The sequence below is a fragment of the Lutra lutra genome, chromosome 13, assembly GCF_902655055.1.
Source record: "Lutra lutra chromosome 13, mLutLut1.2, whole genome shotgun sequence".
Lineage (NCBI taxonomy): Eukaryota > Metazoa > Chordata > Mammalia > Carnivora > Mustelidae > Lutra > Lutra lutra.
This window is the reverse complement of record NC_062290.1, coordinates 80055315-80069458: the sequence shown is the minus strand read 5'-3', so window position 1 is coordinate 80069458 and position 14144 is coordinate 80055315. Positions and strand designations below refer to the sequence as shown.

General features: G+C 40.5%; 1 protein-coding gene across 1 annotated transcript in view; it reads right to left on the bottom strand.

Annotated features, from left to right (window-relative positions):
• Window positions 1-257: 257 nt before the first annotated feature.
• The window catches only part of LOC125083006 (5E5 antigen-like), a 579485-nt gene continuing 565598 nt past the window's right edge, over window positions 258-14144 (bottom strand). Inside the window, exons 5-6 of the mRNA XM_047698904.1 lie at window positions 687-917; window positions 258-443 (exon numbers count right to left, since the gene is read on the bottom strand). Coding sequence (XP_047554860.1) covers window positions 832-917 — 86 coding nt within the window. The 3' untranslated portion in view covers window positions 258-443; window positions 687-831. The remainder of the gene's footprint in view (window positions 444-686; window positions 918-14144) is intronic.

The window sequence follows — 14144 nt, the reverse complement described above, 5'->3', positions numbered from 1 at the left end:
GCACTGTGTTAGGCACACAGTTATTTTGCTAACTCTGGACAGATTAAGACTGGACTGTGTCTAATGGCCACAGATTCAACTCAGTAGGCTTCCAATGCATATCTGCTATATACAGTGCTCTTTTTTAATTCCAATATTTGAAACAAAGATCAAGGGGATTTGTTCTTTTGCCATTAAAGAAAGCGTAACACAGAGTTAGATAAACACAGATGATGAGGAAGGGCAAAAAGCGTATGGAATTCAGAGGAGATCAGGAAAGTTTATTTTTAACAGGCACATAGGCTGGACACTTCTCAGGCAGTCCCAAGCACAATTATGATGGTGGCAAGAAGGCTGTACCATTCCCAGCACTGTGTCTTTGTAGGTTAAAATCCAATAGGGCAGGTGGTTGAAGCCAGATATGGAAGAACCTTGATTTTCATGCTAAGAGTATGAACTTTATTCTATAAGGGGTGATGAGAACAAGGCAAAAAGAAAATTTTTGGTTTGCTTTACTGTTTGTTGTTTTTGTTCCTACAGGTGAATGACGTAATCTATCCTTATGGATCTCGCAAATGAATTGCCAAATATCGGAACAGAATATATGTGTGTAGCTCTCAAGATCGCCAGCAGAGGACACATTTGTGATCTATGAACTATGGGGTAAAGGCAGCAAGGCAGACTCGGGATGGGGGCAGGGAACTTACATGTGACCTGCTTTACTGTTGGAAGCCAGGACCTCAGGGATGTGCTACCTACAGCAATGCTCAGGCAGGAAGAGGAGGTTTCTTTGTGAGCATGGGGTAGTCACAGAGGCCACAGAGCCTGCTTCAGAGGGTCGCAGAGGATGGCCTATGAATGTGCTGGTGTGCTTGTTAAAAGTGGATTCTGTAATCCTCGCCAGGAACAGATCTCCTTGGAGCAATTCCCCATGGCTTCTAAGAAATAAAGGTCAAAGTTTCTATCATAGAGTTCTCAAAAGAAATAGCAAATCAAGCTGAAAAAGACTCTGAGAAAACATCTTGTGATTCTTGCAAACATTTGTCGACTCTCTCCCGGTTTTAAAATCTGGAAATACAAGCTTCAGGGAAAACACAAGTTCCCTGCCAGGCCGGATCCTATAGGGTAGAAACTGTAAAATCATGGGCTCCCCTTAAGAAATGAATACAGAAATAATGAATAAAAGTTTAAACTTGAAAGTAAATCTTTACCTTAGAAAAGAATCATAACAACTGACAATGCTAATCTGCTGACAAGGCTGAAATGCTGACATATATTTCACAAAAGCCAGAAAAACATGATTTTCTTTATAACCAACATATTGTACCTCTACATTGTTGTCTACATTTTACCTGTATATTTTGATATTTTCATATGATGATGTGTTTATACTATTTTCTATAGAGAGATTTGGAAATAAAGTTATTTTCCCCCTCTGGTGCTGTTTTTTTTTTTCTTAATTGACACTTCAAAAATTTCCCATTATTCTCCCCAATTCATTATTGAAAATTAGTAGGTAAATATTTAGCACTGATATCATTGTGGGAAAATGATATCATTGTGGGAAAACTAGTATCAAATTTCTTAAATATATGAGCATTCAGATTTCAGAGAATTTCAGGTCTTCTCATGCAAAATGTAATTTAAATATTCCTTGTGTTGAAAATACTCATGAACCAGTTTGTGATCAAGGTCCACATTGGATTGGCATATTATGATTTTCATGCTAACTTTGTTGATGTCTATAGTTTATGCCAAATCAGCAAGAAGTGAGTGAGAACACACAAAGACTCAGTTGGACAAAGTGGTTTGGAACAATGAAAATGGTGGGAAAAAGCAGTCTAATAGTCTTTTCTTTTCTTTTCCTTTTTTTTAAATGTGGCTCCACACCCAGCATGGGGCCTGATGCAGAGCCTGAACTCACAACCCTAAGATCAAGACCTGAGCTGAGATGGAGAGTCAGATGCTTAACTGATTGAGCCACCCAGGCATCCTAGTAGTCTAATACAACCAAGAATTTAGTTCAGATAGAGTACAGCGAGCAAGCTAGACAACAATGGGTACTGAGACTAGAACTATGTTTGCAGCAAAGAAGGCAGGTCTGGAATGAGTGTTAAATACTAACAAGTGGTCAGATTTGTATTATCATACTTCAAAATTTTGGAAAAAGATACCTGCTGATTTATCACTGAATCTACAAAAAAGTGCTGACTCTACTTGTTAAGATCATTAGTACTAGAAAAAGATACATATCCACTTGAATCATAGCTCTGCCCCCTTACTGACCAGTGAAATCTTTTTAATGATAACTAGTCACAGAAGGGAGGACAAACCACAAAAATACACCTCACCAAACTTTACCAAATATATACCTATTTAAAATTCCCTTTAGCTACATGCAGAAAGGCCCACACCACTGGAGAAGAAGCAAAGTGTAATGAAGGAAGATTCAGACTAAAAAGAGACAGTAGTCTTGATCAATTATGTAATGCAATACTTTCCCTTTGAAAATTGTGAAAAAGAAGAAAGAAAACACACATAACCATGTGATCACAATGCTAATGCAAGTCCCAGAGTCCTAAAGCTTAAACTTCATTTGCCTCCTGGTACATCTGCCTCTGTTCCCTGTGGTTTCCATGGAGCTCACATTAGAGTTCAGGGAGACAGACAATAAACACATGAACAAAATAGTAAACAGACAATTTCATATAGTTACTCTGCAATGAAGAAAAGTAAAATAGGACGTGTGATAAAGACTTACTGTAGGCAGGGAAGAAGCAACCCTTTGAGGGAGGGGTCAGAGGAGACCCAGTTGAGGAAACCAGGTTTGAGCTGAGATGTGCACCAGGAGAAATCCAAATCTGCAAATCAGCAGACCCCAGGACCATGATGCTTAGAAAGAGGAATGACTAGTCCAAGCTCCCCCAGCAAATCAGAGACAGAGTTAGGAATGTCTCCAAGACATCCTGGACCACATTAATGTCCCTTGCACCCACTCAAGGACTCCACATAAACTTTCCCTATAGATACTCTCTCTCAACATAAACTGACACAGTGCTTACTGCCTTCACTCAGCTCATGGTAAAGACATTCACTTATTTATTTATTTATTTATTTATTAGATTTCTTTTTTTTTTATTCATTTATTTGACAGACAGAGATCACAAGTAGGCAGAGAGGCAGGCAGAGAGAGAGAGGAGGAAGCAGGCTCCCTGGCGAGCAGAGAGCCCGATGCGGAGCTTGATCCGAGGACCCTGGGACTATGACCCAAGCCAAAGCCAGAGACTTTAACCCACTGAGCCACCCAGGCACCCCTCACTTATTTGTTTTTAAAATCACCAAAAACCCAAAGCCAAGTACTCAATTCAGTAGTCACACTGCGATTTCACAGTTTTAAAATAATCACAATGATTAGAATAACTCATTTCAGGACCATAAAATCATTAAGGAAAAAAAAATAAAGCTATAAAAACTCAGAGATCAATCAAGCAAGTATTCTTTAGATTATTTTAATTACATGTCTGTGTCAGATTACATCAATCAAATAGTCAATCAACCAATAAAAAATACATACAAACATATAGATGTATGTGTGTGTGTGTATATATACATATGTATATATATGTGTATGTATATGTGTCTGTGTGTATATATGTGTATGTATATACACACACACACACACACACACACACACACACATATATATATATAAAGAGAGGGAGGGAGGAAGGATACATGTGCAACATAGGCTTATTTATTTAGTTAGTTGCTATTTATATTATGTGTGTTACAAAAAAACACACAAGACATACAAATTTTAAAAGATGCCCCAGAAATAAATGAAAGTAAAGTTCCAGAATCTTCTACCCTTATTTACCAGTAGATCACTGTGTATGCACTTTAGGAAAGATCTCTCTTTGAAGACTTCTGATCTAGTAGTCTATCACTTCCAGTTTAAGCACAAGAAAATGGGGTCAGAGAAGAGGAATGAGAAAATTGTACTGATGACCCAGTGTAAAAAGTATACTACAGTATCTTACAACAAACTCAGTGTCCTATCTAAAGTCTTTTAAACCATCCCTGCTATTTGCTAAAATTATAATTTTTCCCATGCTTTCATTTAGTCTTTGCAAGGCCTTTCCTTACTCCCTAGGGGTTTCTTGCTTTGCTCTTGGTCTCTTCTCAACAGTGCACAATCCGGGATCAGCAAACCTCTGTCACCAAACCCCAGCAAAGAGTAAACTCCCTAAAGTCCATAGGCTCAACCTGAACTCCATCCGTTTTCCTCAAGCATTCCCAGAACAGACACAGGCTCCCAGCCTGCTTAGGAATGCGGCACTGCACTTCTCAATAGCATTTTATGACACATTTCTCAAATCAAATTTAAAAGCATAACTGAGTGGAATTAAATTAATGCTGTCTGGTAATGTCAGCAGCACCAGAGCTGCAACAGGCTGGCTTAACTCTTAAACCTTCTAGAGCTCCCTGATACATATTCAATCTCTAGTGTTATTGAGAGAATCTGTGCGCACCGTGTGTGTGTGTGTGTGTGTGTGTGTGTGTGTGTGTGTGTGTGTGTGCCTGTGCACGTGTCTGGTGGGGTAGAGGCTGGGACGTAGTGCCTGAGTGGTCTTCAAGAGCATAAAAGGAGTTACAGAGACGTAATGATCACACAGGCCCCATGACCTTGCTGTTTTTGAGTTGACATTTGCACTTCCCTTCCTGTTCCACAGAGAATGTTTAACTTCATCATATCATTTGATCACGATAATCACCCTGGGAGGAAACCATTCATGTTTTTATCTCCTTCCTTTATTATGTCTTACTTGAACCCAAGTGCTGGGACTCCAAATTCAGCATTCTTTCCACTCATTAAGTTTAATAATAATGACAACATTATGTGTCTTTTCAAGGTTCCCGTAACCTCTCTGTTGCTAAAGCCAATATTCCATTTGTCATTTTCATCTTAATTGACTCAATAGCATCATTTTACTTACTTATCACTTCCCTGTTGTTGGAACATGTTTTCTCCAATTAATTCAAGATACATGCCCTTTAATTTTCTTTGTATATCACCAAACACTCTCAGTGTCTTTTTCTGGAGACTCTTTCTCTTTTCTAAGTGTTAGATGTTCTAGGGCTCCTTTTTCCCTCTGGCTAAACTACCCTGCTAGTGATCTGATCCAGCCCATGGTTTGATTTGTTTTTTCTTTGTTTGTTTTGTTTGAATTAAGCTATACCCTAACATGGGGCTTGAACCCATGACCCTCAGATCCAGGGTTGCATGCTCTACCAAGGCAGGCAGCTACGCCCATGGTTTTAAATGCCATTTACTACAATGGCTTTTGGATATACATCTTCAGCCAAGCTGTCTCGCTTGAGCTCCAGTGACTGTATCCAACACCAGGTATCTCCTCTTGCATGTCTTATAGGCCTTTCAAATATCACCGATGTCCCATTCTTGACCCCAGCAGACCTGCTCCCACAGTCTGACTCATGTCTGTAAATACAAACTCCACCCCTCCAGCAGCTCAGTCCCAGTGCCTGTGCTATCATCGAGTCCCATCTTGTATCCTCTATACCTCATCCGTCAGCAAACTGGGGATGATAAAAGACAACACAGTGCATGGAAAGAAGGGTAAGGAAGGTAGAGGGTAGAGGAAGTCTATCAGTTACCTACCACTACATAACCAATTATCCCCAAACTTAGTAACTTAAAACAATAAACATTTATTATCTCTTGGGGGTAGCTGACATGACAGATGACTTTCAATAGATACTTATATTAGAACTAGTTACAGATATCATGCCAATATTTATACAAGTGGGTGTCTTTATTTGTTTTAATAATAGTATGCTAGGGGCACCTGGGTGGGTCAGTGGGTTAAAGCCTCTGCCTTTGGCTTAGGTCATGATCTCAGGGTCCTGGGATCAAACCCCACATTGGGCTCTCTGTTTAGCAAGGAACCTGCTTCCCCCTCTCTCTCTCTACCTGCCTCTCTGACTACTTGTGGTCTCTGTCTGTCAAATAAATAAATAAAATCTTTAAAAAAATAGTATGCCAGATGGTGTAGCAATATGGACATATGTTATCAAAACTTACCAACACAGCAATCCTAGCTGTCATTCTGTCTTATTTATTCATTTATTAATTTACTCATTTATTAAGCAACTACTTATTAGTCTTCTACAATTTGCCAGACTGTATATTTAGAAGCCAACAATGAAGGTAAAAATCCCTGCCTACATGGAGCTTCTAACAAAGAAGGGGAAGACATATGTTGGTTGGCAAACTGGCCCACTTCCATGGAGGACAGGGAGAAATCAAAGACAGAGGTCGACCGCTCCCGGTTAGTAGGCGGCGGAGGCGATAAGCAAGGGAAGTTACTTACAAGGGTGTCCTGGGTGGTTGCAAGACATGTAGGTTTCTGCATCCACCTGTCAAAATATTAAAAATGTATGTAGAAACCTGCAGTTGATTCAGTCATACATACTGTCTGGATGGTCTCAATGAAACCTTACTTTCAAGGCTATGCTCCTGGAACAGCTCCCATCGTGGCAGCCTTAGGAAGAGCATACTTCCTGGGATGGGAGGTGGCAGACAAGGGAGGAGTCCAATTGCCTGGGTCCGGCTCTGGGCCAACCAGCGGTCACATCGTCTTGCTCACTTACCCCCTTCAACAACAGACATTAACTAAATAAGTGTACAGTACACCGCATATTATGTCAGAGGGTGAAGTGTGTTCTCAGGATGATAAAACAGGGAAGGAGAGAGGAGACACTCCAGACAGGGAGAAATGAAGTAATTGTCCAAGGCTGCACCAGCAGCAAGGGGTAGAAACAGCATTCCATTTTGAATCTGACCTCACACGACATGCTGGCAATCACACACTCTATCCTGCCAGCAAGAACGTCAGGTCTTCTTTAGGGTGCCTTGCCAGTTAGGGTCACTCAAGCACATAGAGAAAACCCTAACTCATGTGGTAAATTGCTTCACAAACCATGAAACCCAGAGGTTCCAGTCCTGGAATGCCAGATACTGTTTTCCTTCTGGAGACATGGCAGCTGCAAATTTAGCTTTCATCCGGATACTCCAACATCTACTAGAAGAAAATAAACTTTTTTTTTTTTTTAAATAAACATCTTTTTGGTAAGGAAACCTTTCCCAAAAGGTATCAGCAGACCCCCCCTCATTGTACAGATCGTGATCACGTGATCCCACGAGACACATCCCTGCCAAGGCAATCTGCACCCTTAGTATTCTGGTTGGACTGTAGTCCCCCCTGGCCTGTGGCTTCACTTTCTGTGGTTTCAGTTACCGGTGGTCCACCCCGGTCTAGAAGCAGATGATCCTCTTCCTGACATGTTGGCTAAAGGTCAGTAGCAGCCTCACACCACGTCACAATGCCTGTGTCATTGACCTCACTTCATCTCATCATGTGGGCATTTTATCATCTCACATCATCACAAAAAGAAGGGTGGGTGCAGAGGGAGAGACCACATGCACATAAATTTATTACAGTCTATTGTCCCAATTGTTCTATTCAATTATTAATTATTGCTGTTAATCTCTTACTCTGTCTACTTGATAAATTTAATTCCATTATAAATATGCACGTACAGGAAAAAACACAGTATATGTAGGTTTTGATACTCTGCACAGTTTTAAGCATCCCCTGGGGATCTTGGAACCTATCCCCTCAGAGGAAAGAGATCACTCTTGTATTCCTGGAGTCTAGGATAGGGTTATCTTCCCCTGTCTAATGTGAGGGAGCAATGCTGATTTCAAGAAAATCTGTCAACAGGAAAATGGGAAGTAGGAACCGCTAGCATTTGCCATTAATATATTCAAAGCCTTATTTGTCATCTAGCGATCAACAAAAGACACATAAATAATTTCTTAAGTAGTTATTAATTTGGATTAGAGTAAGAAATAGAAAAAAAATTACAAGAGATAAGGAAAGGGGAGGGAAGTTTGGAGTAGAATGATTTTAATCTTAATATGAAGAAGAGAGAATGTATAACAGACTGAGTTGAAAAGAAAAGACTCAGTTCCTCATCAATGCCCAGCCATTCAAAAGCTGTGTGACTTGGGGCTGATCACTGAACCTTTCTGTGACTCAGTTTCTTGTACAGAAACTCTAATCTAATAATGGTAATTAGCCACATTTAATGAACAGCCCCAGATTGAATAAGATGCCTGTTTCAGTGAAAAGGAAGAAATACGTGATATTCCAACTGAAAGTGGGTGTGTTCTCCACTTACAGATATAGAAAGAATTGGAAAGAGTGTGTCTACAGCACAAGATAATTGAGTTAGTCAAGCAGATGCTGCAAAGAGGGCACAGACATATCCATTTGTGTATTCACGCACACACACATTCTCCTACGATCTTTCCTTGTTAAAAAAAAATATATATATATATATATATATTGTTTATTGTTCTTTGAGCAATTATTGTTTGCCAGGCACTAGCTAAATAATTTATGAGCATCATCTCATTTAATTTCACAACAACCCATGAGTTAGGTACTACTCTAAAATAGTTTTCTGTTTGCATTATCAGGGATAGAGTTTTCAAACTTCACTTCATTGTACATGTATGCACTTCCTCTTCATCACTAAATGGATGCCATTTCAGTGAATGACTATGGTCTCCAGGTTATTTTTTCTAAATTTAAATACAGTATTTCAGTCATTTTCCTTGCACCAATGAACCATTCTGGAAGTGCTTTGAGCTGATCAGATCAAAACGGTACAGGAAAATTTAGCACCAGCCGGTTCGTAAATGCTGAGTTGGCTCTGGTTATTTCTTGACCGCGCTGCCTTTGCTTACCCAGCCCCAACACCAGGACGCGGTGCCCATCAATCACTGGTAACATGTCCCTCTCAGCAATTCCTCAACAGAAACCTTGACTGAGGAATCATACCGACGACAGCAAGCTAGTATTTCACATTGGATTCCTCTTCAAAGCACTTTACTCAGATGATGTGCGTAAGGGATAGGAGACAAAAAAAACAAGGTCAGAAAGAGATTCAGAGAGAAAAGGGTGGTTTGGCAGGTTTCCCATGAGAGCTCCAGGGGAAGGTCCCGGGCTTGGCCAAGAGCACCAGGTACAGAGTCAGGAGATGGGGGAGACTTAGGGAGTCTCTGCCAACACCATGCTGCGTGTTTTGGGCAATTCTTTTTAAATCTCCCAGCATCAGTGTTCCCAGCTGTAAATGTGGTGGGAGAGAACCAAGGTAGGGTTGGAAGGTAGCTGGCGGAGGTGCCGGCAGCAGACATGGCGAATCAATCATGGCACGTTTTCCCACTGAGCCTGCGATAGGTCCCCGTGTTCTTCTCAGCACACACTCCAGGTAGCCTAGAACAATTAGAGTTGGCACATCATTTAGAATATATCTGTCATTCCTGGATGAAATAATTTCTAACATTCATTTTGGATCTAATATTTCAGGAATATATTGCTGCCGTGGAAAGAATCATGAAGTCGGGATCAGAAGGCCAGGTTTAAATTCTGGTTCTGACATTTATTACTGCTGTGACCTTAAGCAAATCAACTCATATCTTTGATTTGTTTTGGTTTTTTTTTTTTTTAATCTGCAAAATGGGAATAAAATATCAATGTCCTATGGTCAGAGTGAAGATCAAATGAGATATATGAGAACACACCCAAAAGCATCTAGCATATCCTCGCAAATTGTAGGCATTCAATCACCCATTAAAATAAATATTTTAAAGGTGACACCTGGTGAGACTAATGCATATGTGATGAAATTGCTAAGCATGCTGGAAGCCAAAAGGAAAGGGAAAGAGGAAAAGAGGGTCATTCCTCTCTGGAGGTTTCTGCTCTTCCCTTTATCCACCACTGCTGCTGCTGGCTTCCGGAGTGCTTATTCTGGCTTTGCTATCAGCAGCCCACCCATACCTCATGTCCTCAACCCAATCAAGAGACGGGATCTTCCTTTTCAGCTCTAGATACCTAACTCATCAATCTATTTCTGAAACACATGTCCAGGAAATACCCATATTGTTTGCTTCCTCTCTGCTTTTGTTCCCCTTGTGGGCTCTCTCCCCACCCAGAAAGGGATGGATATTCCAACAGTATATTAACTCAGCAGGATGCCTTGTCTTGGTTCATTTATATTTGGCTTCAACCGTGTGTGTTAGGAGGTAAGTTGAGGTCAGGGAATGATGCTAGGGTTTTCCTTCTTTCATATCATCAGCAAAACCCGAGGCATCGAAAGCCTTCGTCTCTGTGTCTCAAGTTTGTAATCATCCTGCTGTTGGAAGAGAGTTGTCCATGCAGGATGCTTATAGTGGAAGTGTTAAAATCCTGCGCCCAAGCAGCAGTCAGCTGGTCACTATCGGGTTTATTGATGGCAATTACAGGAACTGCTCCATTGTTCCCCCACACAGGTGGGGCGTGCTCACAACCAGAATAGATTTAGGGGTAGTCCTTAGTCCATACACATTCCCTCATTGGTGGCAGCTGCTCCATGCTCAGGCAAAACAGAAAACTCTTCCGGAAGACAGCACTTCAGTCCTCCCCCTCTCTCCTCTTGCCCCATTCTATAGGATCTTCTCTAGTCCAGAATGATTGTGCATGTATGCATGTTGGGGGGGTTTCTCATTATGCATACATGTGTCTTACCTTTTTTCTTAGGTCTGAGTCCATTAATGCCTTTGTAGTCTATAAATGTAACATCACCCAAAGCAGGGGTGGGCTTATGTTCAGGAGTGTGTCCCGTGTAAAGGACTGGTTCAGGGATGGAGGGAAGAAATTGATAGGTCCCTAGGTAGGTAAAAACACATATTAATTCATAATTTCAAATATTTTCTTGTCACATTTTTACTAGAATATCTTTTACTTTAGTATAATCAATGACAATAATTCTTCTGTCTATCATGTGATTTAGAAGTTCCTGAAGGCGGGGCACCTGGGTGGTTCAGCGGGTTAAAGCCTCTGCCTTCGGCTCAGGTCATGATCCCAGGGTCCTGGGATCGAGCCCCACATCGGGCTCTCTGTTCAGCGGGGAGCCTGCTTCCCTCCTCTCTCTCTGCCTGCCTCTCTGTCTACTTGTGGTCTCTCTCTGTCAAATAAATAAATTAAAAAAAAAAAAAAAAAAAAAAAAAGAAGTTCCTGAAGGCATCTGGGAGAAATGGGGTCTGGACAAGACAAGAGGAAGAAATGAGAAGGGAGGAAGTGGTGTGAGGCTTTGTATACTTTGCAGGATGAAGTAGACATGAATCATCCCCAGCTGAGAGCCAAAGGGACTTTTATAACCAAGGACATCGAATACTCAGTCTGGGGGTTATTTGCATTATTGTGATGCAAAACTCTTAGCTCTCAAAGTTCTTCGCTAAAATATTCCGTACATAGAAGTGGATATATATAAGCAGTGTGGATGTGTGTGTGTGAATGAATGAAAGAAAGGGCAAAGATAAATGTCCACGTGGACACAGCTCAGAGCAGTCTACAGGTAGGGCACCATGCATGTAATGCTGAGATAACTCATTAAGGGGGAAGCCATGAGTTCAAACTACAGAAGTACAGATATCTTCAGAATCCAGATATCTTCAGAAACATCATGAGAGATTTTTTTTCTTAAACTTCTGAAGAGCACAAAATTTGAAAACCAAACCAATTTTTTTCTATATCTAGAAAGGGTCAGGAAGACTCAGTGAACATTTGGTTTGGACACTCCCCAAAACTCCAGATCGGCTGTCTTCTCTATGGAGTCTTCGTCAAATATTGTCCAAGAAAAATTAATTATTTCATACTCTTACATCACTTTGCTGACACAAAACCTGTTATCATGCATTTCGATGTCTGTGCCTCTCACCCTAATCTGTTCCTCAGTGCTATGCTTATTTGTTCATATTTTTCCAGAAATTACTCCTTTGTTCTGTGCAATGAATTAAAATTACTTTATAACAAATTTCCATTGCCCCCTAATAAAAGGCTACATGCATCTCCATTGATTCAGACTTGGGAAAGTAAGGAAAGTAAGAGAATTAGTTCAGGACTGATTGGAAAAACCCAACTAGAATGGTAGAAACTGTGACACCATGTTCAGAAATCTCTAAAGCCTGCAGAAAAAAGAAAAGAAAAAAAGAGAAAAAAAGTAAAAGTGAACCAAATTCGGCAAACCCTAAAGACGAACTTAGAGTTTACTGGCAGGAAGCTATGCTCTCTGTAACAGCTCTCTGCATCCAAACAGTACCGTCTTCCCTCCCCTCTTTTCTACTTCATTCCCCTTCAAACCCCATCCTACTGAATCTGGGGCAAAAGTTAAAACCTCCATCCCTAGTAGCCCAGAGTGAGGTGAGACCCCTTCTGTGGTGATGAGATAGTCAGTGTGTGGCCCCATGAGCCATTGCAGTGGGAAGACAGTGTCCTCTTTGGAGATCCCAGTTGGGCCCTTGAAGGTGTATCTCCTCAATGATTTTGTCTGATAAACTATGGCTAAGATCAAGTATACTCCATTCCCCTCCATGGGTTCAATAGATTTTGGAATATTAGAGCGGGGAGCCCAAACACAATGAATGATACCGGTTCCATGTTGATATAACTGCTAAGTTTAAATAACCAACTTAACAAATTTTTGGCACAAAGGTCTATTGATCTTTTAGTTTTCTGCTTTTCAGAAACAGAGCTTAAATCATTAAATAGCCCCCCACTCCCATTCCCAAACCCTAGGGAGCCTCCATACCTCCCTCTGTATTCATTGGACATAATTTCACATAATTTTAAACATTGGAATGTTTATGGAACACTCTGTGGCCCGCCCTATTCTAATTTGGCCACGGGAAGATGTTCAAATTGATTGTTCAAATCAATTTAAGGGACCATTAGTCATCCAGAAGGCTAATTGCTGTTATTATCTTATTATTCATCATAATCCCAATAACGTAAGAATAATGCAAAATTGAAAAGGTAAATCCAATTTGCTTTGCAATCATCGGAAAAGATCGTAGCGAATTCTAAACACAGCCCTTGGGTGGGCGTTTCAGTGCTCTTTGCTCCAATCAGTCTGGCAAATATCTACTAGGCCCTTCCTGTGTACAAGGCCATAAGTATGCTACTGAGATGAAGGCCATGGTGTGGGGGAAGGAGGGATTTGGTGTTGTGGGAGGATTCAGCAATAAAAAGCATATGGCCCTTGATTTCATGGTGATTTCATGGTGATGTGTTTGTTCACCATTATGAGAGAGACATGAGTACATTCAATACAATTCACCAGTTATTACAGGTGCACACTATAGGGAATGGTTTTGATTTTTAGGGTTCTAAGACTTCACAGAAAGGTGGCTTTAAAACCAAGTCATGAATGTTACTTAGTATTCTATTGTTCCAAAAACAAAAAATTCATTCTGTATTAGATAGCAGATTAACAAGTATCTCTTTCATTATTTCCCTTCTTAACTTAGGTATACATTTCAAATATTACATTAATTTAAAACCCTGTTTTCCTGCAAACATTAATTTCAGGAACTCATTTCCTCCCTAAACAATAAACAAGCAAGTGATTGAACAAAATATCTTCTCTTCCTTGACCACTTCTTATCTCAGTCAATAAAAACCACTTCTTATCAAGTCAATAATTCCAAATTATTCAAGAGAAGTGCTTCTACTTGTTTTTTCTGTTGCTGTTGCTGTTTGTTTTGAACTACACAATTTGGAGACAAAAAGTATTTAAGATGGCTACCATCTCATCTCTGGCTCTTTAAAAGAAGTCAATTCTTCTATGCAGCTTGTGAGAACGACACAAAGAACATTGCTATGGGGAAGAAAGCGTCCCTTTGCCCCACTTACGTGCTCAACCCCTTGTTTCCCATTCCCAGTTGTTCAGACTTCTAATTCCTGGACCCTAACTTTTTGCTGCTATAACATGTGCAATAAAGATGTTTAAGGGCTCCCTTGTGCCAGCAAGCAGATGAAGCACCTTATAAGATAAACTCATCGGATTCTTGGAACAATCCTATGAAACGTTACAATCTTGAATTTGCAGATTAGAATTCTAGTGATAATATGACTTGCCTAGGTAGACAGGTGATGAGTGGCGGTGCCTGGCTTTGAGCCCAGGTAATCTGAGTCCTAAGCCTATGTTTGTAACCACTTTGAAAAATGTCCCTATCTGATTAGCATTGCAGTATCCTC